Below are 13290 nucleotides of genomic sequence, written 5' to 3'. Positions count from 1 at the left end.
TTACTTAATAATTGAGAGTATACTACTAAAGACATCACTATTTGCATTTGAAACTATTTTGTGAAAAATGATATTTTGGTATAGGCTTAGTTACCTCATAATACAAAACAATTATGTTTATTGTGTTGGGGTTATATTTTTAATGTTTTGTTTAATGACTAAGAGCAGTCCTGTCGTAATTATTTTAATCATTTAGAGCTCAGTTTAATTTTTTTTATCATAGAGTATATGGATAGTCTTAGTTAAAGAAATATATAAATCTATGAATTCCATGATTTATTTATTTATTAACCCTATGTAAGTGTTCTTTCTTTGATATCTACAAAACTATAAATGCATTGCTTTTCTGATTTACTTTCTGTATATCTGGAAGGAACATAAAAGTCTCTCTGACGAAGTAGAAAGCATCTAACAGTTGTTCATCGTCAATGTCTTGACTATATTTTGCTCTGTGCCCTGTCACAGAAAGTGAAAGAATAGTTTCCAATGGCCATGATCAGTCATCAGGTCTAAAGGGGCACTGAAGAAAAGAGAGTTTTACATATTTTGCTTTATTGCATCCTCTCTGGTTCACATTTGAGACGTTTTCAATGTAATTCTGAAGTTTTAGCTTAAGGCTATAAAGCATTTCAGGGCCTATAGTTTTTGTTTCCCCTGCAGAACTCAGCAAAGTGCATTGCACATTTTAGGTATTCAGTAAATTTCAGAGGACTAATTTGTAAATACAAAGTAATAACATTAGAACTTTAAAAATCAGTGAACAAAAATATTTCAATACTTTTGTTGAAATATAGTACATTTAAATTCTTCTGAATATATTTTGTGTCAATGCAAAATATTTTTTTCAAGGAAATAATCCATAATATACATGTGTTTTTAGAAAATGTTGCCAATATCTTGATATCATAATGGGGTATTTTTTATCCTTAAGAGTGTTCCAGATCTCTTCCTTTACCACTGTTTTTTACTTCCTTGGACTACATCAGTGTTTTGCTCATTCATGTATTTAATTCAATGGGCATTTGTTTAGTACATACACTAGACTTGGGTTACATGCTAGAATTTGAAATATAAGTTAGAAGTGTATCCACAATGTCAGGTTTTAATCCAAGTAGAATATAAATTGAGAAGAATGAATAGATTTTAAGATACTTAGAAGGAATAATCCATCAGGATGGTAACTGAAAGTTCAAACTCCAATATGATTCAGGATTTTGGACCAAATGTTGTTAATGGGAAAACTAGAGGTAGAGAGGGGGAAACTGATGAGTCTCTTTTAAATGTTAGTGAGTTTGAAATGCCTTTGGAAAATCTAGGTAGAGATGGTCAAATGGTTTTTAGGGATTTATTAATGAGAAACTGAAGTAACATCTTGCTATATTTTTTAATGTCTATCTATCCCAAATGCCAGAGTTTAGTAAATACAGCAGTATATCATTAGAAAGATTAGATAGATACATAGATAGATAGAAAGAAATGGAGTTCTGATTACCACCGTATTATATCTATCTATCATTTATCTATCAATCATCTTCTTGTCTATCTATACTAACAATTTAAGGACTGATTGTTCAACTCAGTTTTAATTGTAAGATTGTCTAAAACTGTAATCCAGTGGGGTTTTAGTAATAGGACTTTTTCTTTTAATGAAATCTTAAATGTATTCATTCATTTATTTTCTTTATATTTTAAATACATAAAAGCAGAAACCTACAAGATTGTTCCTTAGTTTCTGTCCTTACTGCCTGAGAATGCTAGTAGTTCTCCAGAGCATATTTTTGATCTTTGAATATGTATCAGACTTTAATTAATTAGTTTAATGTCATGTTTCCTAATTGATTATAAATTACACGAGGGAAGGCACTTGACTCTAAAGTCCTTTCCTCAACTGTTTTAATCCACTGCCTAGCAAAATGTATGGCACATAATATGTGTTCAATAAATATTTAGTGGATAAACAAAAGAATGAGTGAAGTATCACCTATTTTTTATTATTTTGCTCTTGTATTAGATTAAATAATTTTCATGTCATTAATTACACAGCAAATCTTTTTAAATTGAAAATTGGACTTATATGACTTTTTGTTATGAATTTTAGATCCATCTGAGCTGACCAAAATATGCCAAAGAGCTCTATTATATTTATTAATTTGCCTGGTATTGGTATGTCTACTTAATATGTAAAGTAGTACTTTTTTGACTTGTGGGGGAGTTGTGGACCCTTGAGAATATGATAAAAGTTAAACCTCTTCACAGAAAAACACAACATGCCCACTCATACAAAATTTTGCATTGCATTTCAGGAATGTTAAGGATCCCTTAAGCCCATCTGAAATCTCTGGTGATTTTGAGTCCCAACTTTAGAAAACCTGTGTAATGAGAATCTCTGTTCCTCCTGACAACTCTGTTTCCTCTTTATTAATTCATTTCTTTTGACAAGCATGTACCACATGTAAAGCATTGCTTGATGTGTTCGTGGTACGGTGGTAACCAGGATACACCCCCAAAGAACAGTTCCTCTTTTCTCTAAGTTCTGGTTTATTGCCTACAATAAACATCAGACTGAGGAAAATATATAGTAACAACAATAATAATACCCATCAGTTATATGTATGGTGACAGTAAATTCCCATTTGTTTAGGAGTACCCTGTCTTATACCTTTCATCCTGGTGAAACTTGGTAGCACTCCTTTCACTCTTAAAAGTGTCTTTATTTGGAAGATAAATTATATGTCCTTCTTATTTATACAACACTTACCAGAACCAGGAGCTTCTAAACATTTTACATTTATTAACTGAATACATGAATCTGAAAAATAAAATTGTAACTAGAGAAGCAAGAATCTTTCATAATGGGACTCACAATGATTTAGAAGATATAATAGAACTCAAGTAGCATAAATATTATTTCTTACAAAGCATTTAATTTAGAGAATATAGTTTCCTGAAAAATGAAAGTCTTGACACATTATAAATTCCCTTGCCCACATATAATTTAATTTTTTGTCAGTTAAGGCTGCATTTGAATTGATTCAGAGGAAAGAAATTTCTTAAATTAAAAAGGAATTTTAAATCATAAATTAAGTCATAGTCCTATCAACTACAAACATCAATTTTAACTTTGATACTTCTTTAATGATTAAAAAAACAATGCAGACTTTAAAATATAGGCACAGAGAGCTTTTTGATACTCAATTACTGCTATTTTTTTTAAAAGAAATTTGTTTGGGGGAAAAGAAGCATTTTTAAAGAACCTGTCTCATTGTGGTTATCTAGGAAGGTGATATGATTTTATACTACATGAGATGATGTGCCTTAAATTTTTTCTGGCTAGAAGGTGAGATTAAAGTACATGAACTGTGAGTTAAACTACTTCCTAATCTACTAGGCCCTACCTATTGCTTCACTATTGTGTTGCAGAGTCATCAATAAATGGAATAGAGAAGTTTCAGTGAGTAATACGTTAATTTTAGTACATTTAAATTGCTTTAGTAAAGTGTAGGTATTGTAATATATTAATTATCAAATATTTGGTAAATTTGATATTAAGTCTTACTTAAAGACACAGAAACCTCTCTGAATAATAATTCTTTGTAACCAAATAGTTTTTAAATTGTCATAAAAGCAGATCTTTGCTTGCTTGTTGGTGTTTAACTAGTCTAAGCTCAGGAAAGCCCAGCCTAAAGTATGTGTGAATAGGGGCTCATTTGGTCATGCAGGTGCTTCTTTATATAATCCTGCCTTTGAAACCTAACTCACCCCAACTCACTCCTTGTCATTTCATATACTAAATTATTTTCTTCCTTTTAGAACGGGACCTGTTTGGAGCAGAACCTTTTGACCCATTTAACTGTGGAGCAGGGGATTTCCCTCCAGATATTCAATCAAAATTAGATGAGATGCAGGTGACTATTTTAACAGATCGGCCCATAAATGCTTTTTTTTTTTCTTTTTTCTATGGGACTAAGAGAATGTTATTACTAAAACTACCCTTCCCTTGAACTGTTATCAACTTACTTAAAATAATTACTTTAAAATAACAATAACATACATTTAGTCCTAAAAATACTCAGACAGATGCTAAGGATAAGGTTTCGTTGTGTTTTGTTCTTAATGGTGCGATTTACAGTGGCAAAAACATGTTTCTTTTTTTTATACAAAATAACATAAATTCTTCATGAGTTAATTATTCAAAATCCAAAAATTGAAAGGTCATTGCACTAGACTTATAAGATTTGATCTCAGTCTTAACAATTATGAATTTCAGATGAATTTCAGAATTGTGAACGGGTGAAGGAAAATCATTGTAAGAATGAAATCAGTCTCTTAAAAAGAAACATTGTAAAGGGGGTCAACTGTATGGTGATGGTCAGAAAATAAATTTTTGGGGGCTTCCCTTCCTTGGTGGCGCAGTGGTTGAGAGTCCGCCTGCTGATGCAGGGGACACAGGTTCGTGCCCTGGTCCGGGAAGATCCCACATGCCGTGGAGCGGCTGGACCCGTGAGCCATGGCCGCTGAGCCTGCGCATCCGGAGCCTGTGCTCCACAATGGGAGAGGCCAAAAAAACAAAAGAAACTAAACTTTTGATGGTGAACACGCTGTCCTGTGTACAGAAGTCGAAATATGATGTTGCACACATGAAACTTATATAATGTTATAAACCAATGTTACCTCAATTAATAAATAAAGCTGAGAGCTAAAATGAAGAATTCCAAAGGAGGAGGGGTATAAAATAATAGGAAGCATTGTAACTATAGTTCATAACTTCTGGGCTCTTATTGAAACAGCAGACACCAAATGACAGCTTCCTTAGGGATGTAGTCCAATTGGGTTTTCATTTCTTTCTCTCCCTTTTATTTTTCAATTCTGAATTGTTCTGGAAGTTTGAAGATATTGGTTTAGAAGCTTTGTACAGTGGGCAATGATTAGTAATTAGTCTTATAAGCACTATAATAAAGTCTTCTCTTTATATTTCCCTTTACATTTTGATGAAGTTATTATATCCTATTTTTCATCAAAAAGACAATATATACACAGAAGAATTCAGGCAGAGACCAGTTATATGAAGCTGATTGAGAAGATGTGGTGAAGAGATGGAGTGGTTTTTATTTATTAGGCCTGGGTTAATACATTCACTCTCTATGCTTCATTTCCTGGGGAAAAAAAGATGAGGGGTGGATTATGATCTTCTAACACTGATAAAACACTGCTTCCTAGAAAGATAATAAATATCCTTTCACTGATTTTGGACTGAAGGTGTGAAGCAGTCTTCTTTTCTAGGTATTATGTGAATATCCTTATTATTATAAATATAATAATGCCTCTGCATTTTAAAAGTTGGATTGTTTAACATACCTTGAGGCTTTTAAAGAATATGTCAAAACAAAAATTTCTCAAGTTGAGTGATTTATAATTCCCTTTTGCATGAAAAATTATTTTAAATCCTTAATATTGACTTAAACTATAAACTATTTCTATAACATTTCTTAAATATTTACAAAAAAGTTATATACATTTTATCCTTATAGTTCTTATAAAACTATTAATTCAAAACTTATAAATTAAATAAAAGCGAAATTACAACACCTAATAAAATTCAGATTAAGAACTTTAATATAGCAGCATGGATTATTTTATTTGGCTGAAACTAAAACCACCAACATCATACTTCTGTTGATATCAGCATGTATCTTGTTTGATGACACAATTTCCCCACATCTTTTTGATAGTTAAAATACTACGAGACTTTCATTCAAATAGTGCATGATTATTTAGTGAGAATGCTTTATTTATTTCATATGAAATAAATTTATTTTCCTTTTCATTAGTTTTACCAATTATGGTTGTACTACCTTGGGACTAATGCTTTTGTAAGAACAAAAACAAACATGGGCATTGATGTGGTAGTATTTGTTCTCAAAGGTTATACAAAACACAAAGAGTTTCTATTAATGTTTTTTAGATTTTCACACAACAAATGTTTTCTATAGATGTTTGAAGATAAGCCTGTATCTCCAGATTTTGTAGAAACCCAGTTTGAGAAACACTATATTGAAATGATTTAATGATATGGTAGTCAAATAATGTTACACTGTGGTATTTTTGCTTTTGTTTTCTTTTTGTCATTTCTAATATATTCTTAATGTCTTTTTTATTCTTTTCTGCTTTCATGGTGGGTAGCGCCAGAGATGGTTGGTATACTGTTTTCATAATAATTTTAAACAACTTATAACTTCTTAAAGCTAAACCTTAATATTTGCATGCTTTATTTAATAAATATTCAAAAAGCAGTTTCACATGTATATGTCTGATTATTAGTTTTGTTTAAAGAGGTTTTATAACCCATACTTGGAGTTATTTTTTCAATGACTTAATCACTATTGCATTGTCTACCTCATTGCTTGTCTGTTTCTTTTAGTACACGATGTGTTTGCAAGGTCACTTTAATTAAAGTAAAATAATATTTTAACTAAAATTTATAATGACTTTTGTTATTAACCTTGTTAGCCTAATTAATTGAATGCACACATTCAGCTACTATTTTTATCTTTGAATATAATGTAAAAACTTAATACAGTATAATGGGTTGTATAAACTATATTGAGTTAATAAGCCTAGTGAGATTTTGGATTTTCCTCTTTTATTTCAGAGGAAATCATAGAAATATCTCATGACTGTAAGAATTTAAACAGAAATGTTAAACCATAGTTTTTATAAATTGTTAGAAAATTAGATATTTATTTGAAATCAATTATATCCTTATATGATTTGACATAATTTAAACTTCTTAGTACATGTCACTGACAGGCAAATCAGTTTAATAGTATTGATAGCCCAGAAGTGTACCTTGTATGTTATAATAATTTAATACATTAAAAAAGGAGAGTGACAAGTCAATGAAAGAATTTTGCATTAAGTGATATTAAGTCAACTGGTTAATAATTTAGGAGATGATTAATGTATAGCTGAAACCTACAACAAATACTCAGATAAATTTTAGAAGCCTTGGGCAGTTTAAAATTTTTGAAATACTACTATATATATATCAGACTTTTGAATTGGAAAGAAATTTTTATAAGGAAAAGGAAAATATGTACATATAGTCACCTATAGAAGGTCTTCTATAGTTCTTTTAAATTTAATTTCTATATTTAAATTCTATAGTTCTTTTAAATTTTCTCTTTAAAAAATATAACTATATCATGTACACATGATTAAAGTAAGTAGACAAATGATTAGGAAACTAAATAATCAACAGATAAATAAAAAAGTATAGCTCACAAAATAAGACCACAGATGGCTATATACTTATAGACATGTTAAGTCTAATCAAAGAAAACATACAAATTAAGAACTATAAAAGCTATTTTAATCCAGCAAATTAAACATTATATTTTTTTACTAATATAGAGTGCAAATGACGATACAAGTGAAACAAACACTGTAAATCATTGCTGGGCCAGTGTCAGTTCACAGCATCCCTTTGGGGAGTAATTTGTTACTAATACTTGTATTTCTGTTTGATGTCAAAAACTTTAATATAATCTATTCTGAGAAGAAAATAACTATGAATGTGGAAAATCTCTATGCATAAAAACATACAGTCAACCTTATTTATAATTATAAAATACAGGAAATAAATTATATTAAAATTAATAGAACATTATAAAATCATCAAATTAGTTTTACAGGGACTCAAAATAATCAAGTTTGTTCTGCTAAGATTAAAAAAGAGTATAGAAATTTATATATAATATATCTAATACATTAAATAAGTTATATATAGTTATTTATATTTGTATTAATTTTTTTTTAATTTATAAGTAGAAAAAAGGGAGACTCAAAGGACATACTTCAACATGTTAATTGTTGCATATGAGGTTTTTTCTTCCTTGATATGCTTTTCTCCATGTTTCAAAGTAAGAAAATGCAATTGGGGAAAATATTTTATATAAAAATATATTTTTAATAATATATCAACAATAAGATCATTATTTTGTGTGATATGAGTTTATGATAGTTTCCATCACTATGTAAGTTCAATAAGCCTTATTTTCATTCAGACATTTAAAATTCAAGAGGATATGGAAACCTTAGAAGGATTTAAAGTGCATTGTCATGACTTACTAAACGAGGCCTAGAAGGAAGGGTCAGAAAATGTGTGGGAACTTTTAAGGGGAAAGAAAACCAAGGAGCCATATAACAATGTGTCTGTCAAAAGGGATAATTAAGTTAATCTAAGAGGACTCCTAAAGAATCCTGATAAAAACATGGAGATATTCTTGTAAGTGATATACAAACATTTTTTGTTGAAACAATGACCCCTATTTTACTTTGATTACTATTCTGCCTTTCATATACTGATAACACATAGATAAATAGTATTTTCAGGGTAACTGAAGTGATAGTGGTTTAATTTCAGAATGAACTGATTAAAAAACAATGGTATCAAATCTTTCCAAAGGTAATATATATCCACATTACTTACTTATCTATCTATCTATCTATCTGATATTCCAGAAGATGATATAGTACATAGATCCTCAGATATCCAAATAAAATATTTTAAAAAGCAGTTTATTTACAATATTTACAGTTTAAAGTATTGACTTTTCTGAGTATTTGGCGGCTGTTTAAAAAAATATGCATACATGTGGCAAAATATTTCTCTTGTGACCAGAATAGGGTTTTAAAACAATGGTAAGTACTCTGACTTTTACTTAACTAAATATAATTTGTATTCCAAATACCGAGAAGTACTTTTGAAAAACCCTTAAAGTGATGGCATTGCCGTGTGGTCTTTGTGCTTAAGCATAATGAAGAGTGTTCTTTAAACATTAACAGCGAAAAAGGTGTGGCTTGTATTTTGTAATGATTTTCTTCCTCTATATGATAATGTTTACATTGGATTTATAGTAAGTACATTAAATACCGGTTCTAAATGAAAGTAACTTGAGGAAATGCAGATAGATATGCAATTGGCTAACACACGAGTAGATACCATCTAATTAAACAAAACACAAAGCAGAACAGAGGACAAAAGCCTCCTCTTAGAGAGAGATTTTCTTTTCCTCAGGAATAGACTTTTGTCTACATTTCATTTTATGAGCAAGAATGGGAATGAGGAAGGTGGTAAGACCAGAGATGGCCCATAGTTCAACTACCTTGTACAGAAAAGAAGAGAGCTGGGGAGTAGAGAAGGACAAACATCTTTACCACTAACTTTTAACTCAAAAATCTTCAAAAAAATTTTTTTCATGGCAATTGGGTACTTGGTCTCAATAAATCAAAAGAAATTTAACTTCTAGAAGCATCTAAAACATGCTAGAGGTGAGTGGAATTCAAAGCAATAATTTGCAGCTACAAGGCTAGTAGAGGAAGCTTTCTCCATGGCGAAGTGGTCTGCAGTCCTGTGTTACACACAGGATACAGCATTGCATTTAGGGAATACAATGCAATTTATTTTACCAGGCTCTGGATAGTGGTAACCAAGAAGAAAAGGTGAAAACTATCAGGCTGTCATCACCTTGAGGTCTAGCTGTCTTACTTATATGAATATTGACCTTTAAAGCCAAGGGATTTAAGCTACAGTAGAATGACATAAAGTAGACTTCACTGAAAAGAAACATTTAAGTCTTAAAATTACTTAATTCCACATATTTCTGTTTTCTTCTATCTCTTATGCGTGCTAACCTCATGTATATTTAAAACATTTAAAATGCTAACGGGTATAAAAGCATTTGATAAAAATTTGACAAGCCAACATCATTTGACATATAATTATTTCTTAGTTGATCAAAACATGGAGATTTCAACTTCTGCTCATACTCTCTTTCATTTACGGGGTTTTTTGTTGTTTTTTTTTTTTTTTTTTGCTATGAGCATTTCCTATTTTAATGATTTTACTTTATTTTGCAGGAGGGGTTCAAAATGGGACTAACTCTTGAAGGCACAGTATTTTGTCTCGACCCGTTAGACAGCAGGTGCTGATGTCAAGAACAAGAGGTCTTGAATCTGTTAAATTTGTTTTGTATACATATCTATTATTCATTATTACTTATGACAGGTATTATACATGTACCAATATATTTTTGAATCTCATAACTTTCTGAAAATTATTTCAGTAAAATTTCCTCATACTTTCACTGTTGAACTGTAGCATTTTGTTTTAAAAACAACTCACTGTAAAGTAAATCATACTTTTATGTTCCTTTCTGTTTGTTTGTAGAAGAATTTATAATTGAAAGACAAATTATCCAAATATCTGCCTGTGTCTGAGCTCTAAATAATTAGCTTCTTCAAATTTAAGTTCATTTTCTAGGATGCTAGTTTATTACTGATTTCCCAAAAGCCATACCTTAAAGATACCTTTCAGAGTCCTGAAGAGATACACCAATGCCAAACTAAATATGTTCTATATTCAGACCAATAGACATGTTACCATTGATTTAGACAGATGTCATTTTATGTATGAAATGTTGTTCATATTATTGGGAAAATGTAAACTTTGAATATAATACCACCAGATCATTTTAGCAGGTAAAATAACAAAAATATAAATTCCAATAATAATTAAACTAAATGTATTTAGAGTACTTATTAGTATAAGCAAGGTAATAATGTTAGTTATTATTATCAGCTACACTCTAAATATTTATTTCATAAATAAAGATTGTGGAAAAAATGAAAATTTGCTATTTACAAAACACTTAAAATAAAATTTAATTTCTAATGAGATAAGTTACATTACTAAACATCATCTGATCTGAAGTTTCTGAAAAAAACATTTGGAATATATGCTGTCTATAGTTGCAGTATCTATTACCCATATATACTTTACCAAATATATTTTTTCTGAACTGAATAAGACTATCCTTCTTATATCTTCTCCTTTGATAAAGATATTTTCTCACCAAAGTTTATTTTGTGATGACCCATTAGTTTTGATACTGTTAAAAATCTATGGCACCTGTTCTTTATGAATTATCAATATTATTTAGCAAATTTAATTTGTATCTGTTTCGTTAGACTCAGAATCTCATTTTTCACAAAAATGAAATTGCTGCTCAGTTTAGTCTTTAACATGAACAATAACCTTTTCTTGCAGCTGATTCTTGATGTGCTGATGAACTCTGACTTTTAAAAATGTTTGTTTCTTACACCTTTGCCCATTATGTAACAGACTGTAATTTGTACTGAGTGCAGCAAAATTTGTGGTCAAATTTATAATTTGGTTCATCACATTATAAGAAAAAAAATTAAATTAATGAAAATATGAGCTTAGATTGAGGGTAGATCTCAAAAATGTTTCTTTTCTTTTAGTCATGGGAATTTTCTTCACATGCTAAAGGTACATTTTCACTAGGAACAGAAATCAAATAGGCTTATGCAATATTATATTTGTATGTATCCCCATAATGTTCTGTGGTGTATATAAGCCTTCTTGTTTGCTTTCTGTTATCTGCTAAGTTGTACCTTAATTAGAGGGTAGTATATGTTTCATAAAGAAGAGTCTTTATAATTTTGTTTGTCATATAGTATTTCGGAATTTGTATAATGAGGATGTTTAGAAGCCATATCAATGGCTTTTTTTAACAGATAGAATTTGTATTTTTATTGTACTTTATAAAGCTTTGTGTAATAGGTATATATTTAGTGGCGATTTATTATCAATGGTAACACAATAGAGTACTTTGCACATTTAAAATATGTTATTGTACCAATTTTCAGTGGTAATCAGTTCTACTACTGGCATGATTAAATAGTATATAATTGGTCATTAATTATGAACATTTATTTCACCAGTGCATTTTTATGAAGATACAGTTGCAAATTGTATTTCTATGTAAACTCAATGATATGTTTGATTTTGCTGAGAATAAATGATTTTAAATAAATTAAATTGTATAATTTATATTTGTATATATAACTCATTAAATAACCTCTAATTAATTTAGACACATTCTGAAGCTAATTTCATGCCAGATTTTCCTGGTCATAGATTGGTGCCAAAAGAAAGACAGAAAGAGAAAGAAGAAAGCAGAAAAAGACTTTAACTTCATTTCTTACAGCCCACACACATTTTAGCTTTATGATCCAACATAATTCAGTTGTGAAAACAATGGATTTCATCCTGCTGGTGAGAGAGGTCATAGTTTGGTTCCTTTCACCAGAAGCATCTGGTGTAATAACTGTATTACGTAAATATCTCTTTTCAGAATAGAGAGTCTTTTTAAGCTAGTAATACAAAGGGTATCTTGGCTGGTAGTCTTAAAAAGGTAGACTTGATAATAGAATTTGAGTGGTGGCTAATTAGAATATTATGAAGTTTTGAGTCTATTCAAAACACAATGTTAAGTATTTTAATGGTACACAGGACTCACATGCACAGCTTTGCACACCAATGAACAATTCATCCATCTGTTCACTAAAATTCATTTATTACTCTATGTGAATATCATGTATTAGGTGGGTAGGAAAACATCTCGTAAGTTTGCTAACAGACATTGTTAAATTGAAGGTGACAAGATCCCTGTCTTCAGTTAGTTTATTGTCGTAAAGGAAAAGTAAGGCAAATATTTGAATTAATAAATGAAAACCTATATGTATTAAAGTACTGTGTTAACCAAAAATTTCCTTTAGAATATTAATATTTAACTATGTTTAAATTTGGGTACCTAGCACTGGCTAGTGTCTATAATGTTAGATATCCAGTGTGAAGCTTATGAAGACAGGCCAATGACAATAATTTTCTTCACCTCTTCCTGTTTCTTGTATTTGATTTTTTTTTAATTTTAGTCACATTATGGGAATTCATTCTCAGATAGAACTTCTGATAGATTTTTGTGTTGATGCATTTCTAAATATTGACTTTTGTTTTTACTCCTTTTGATGTTACTTAACATAACCATGAAAAAAACCTGGCTGTTAATATTTTTCTGTTCCAGTGTTTCCATCTATAGTTCCAAATTCAATATTTATTCATGATTTGGGGTTTCAGCCTCTGTTAAATTTTTTGAAGAATCTTGGACTCAATTTTGACAACTAAAACCCAGACTCCACCCAAACTACACTCTTTACGAGCAGTTAACACACTGTTGATACGGGCATGGCTAGTATTACCCTCAGATCCCTGTGTCTCATGCAGGAAGTGCCTAATTTAATTGTCCTCACCTTCCTAGATAACCTCAGATGACTGTCTCAAGAACTTCCCCTTCCAACACCCATTTCATAAATTCGACCCAAACCTTAATTCTTATACACTCATTCCATGTCTTGACCTTATGTTAT

General features: G+C 30.2%; 1 protein-coding gene across 6 annotated transcripts in view; it reads left to right on the top strand.

The window, feature by feature from the left end:
• GULP1 (GULP PTB domain containing engulfment adaptor 1) overlaps positions 1-11913 on the top strand; it is a 272148-nt gene extending 260235 nt beyond the window's left edge. For 3 of the 6 annotated variants that reach the window (XM_032637492.1, XM_032637494.1, XM_032637497.1), the window contains 2 exons: positions 3811-3905; positions 9919-11906. In XM_032637492.1, the coding sequence (XP_032493383.1) occupies positions 3811-3905; positions 9919-9990 (167 nt within the window). In that variant the 3' untranslated portion in view covers positions 9991-11906. Of the gene's footprint in view, positions 1-3810; positions 5251-9918 lie in introns of those variants that run through there. The other 3 variants (XM_032637493.1, XM_032637496.1, XM_032637495.1) reach the window with 2 other exon arrangements.
• The last annotated feature ends 1377 nt before the right edge of the window (positions 11914-13290 follow it).

The sequence above is a fragment of the Phocoena sinus genome, chromosome 7 (assembly GCF_008692025.1).
Source record: "Phocoena sinus isolate mPhoSin1 chromosome 7, mPhoSin1.pri, whole genome shotgun sequence".
In the NCBI taxonomy this organism is placed as follows: domain Eukaryota; kingdom Metazoa; phylum Chordata; class Mammalia; order Artiodactyla; family Phocoenidae; genus Phocoena; species Phocoena sinus.
The sequence above is the reverse complement of the archived record's forward strand: the minus strand, read 5'-3'. Positions and strand labels throughout refer to the sequence as shown.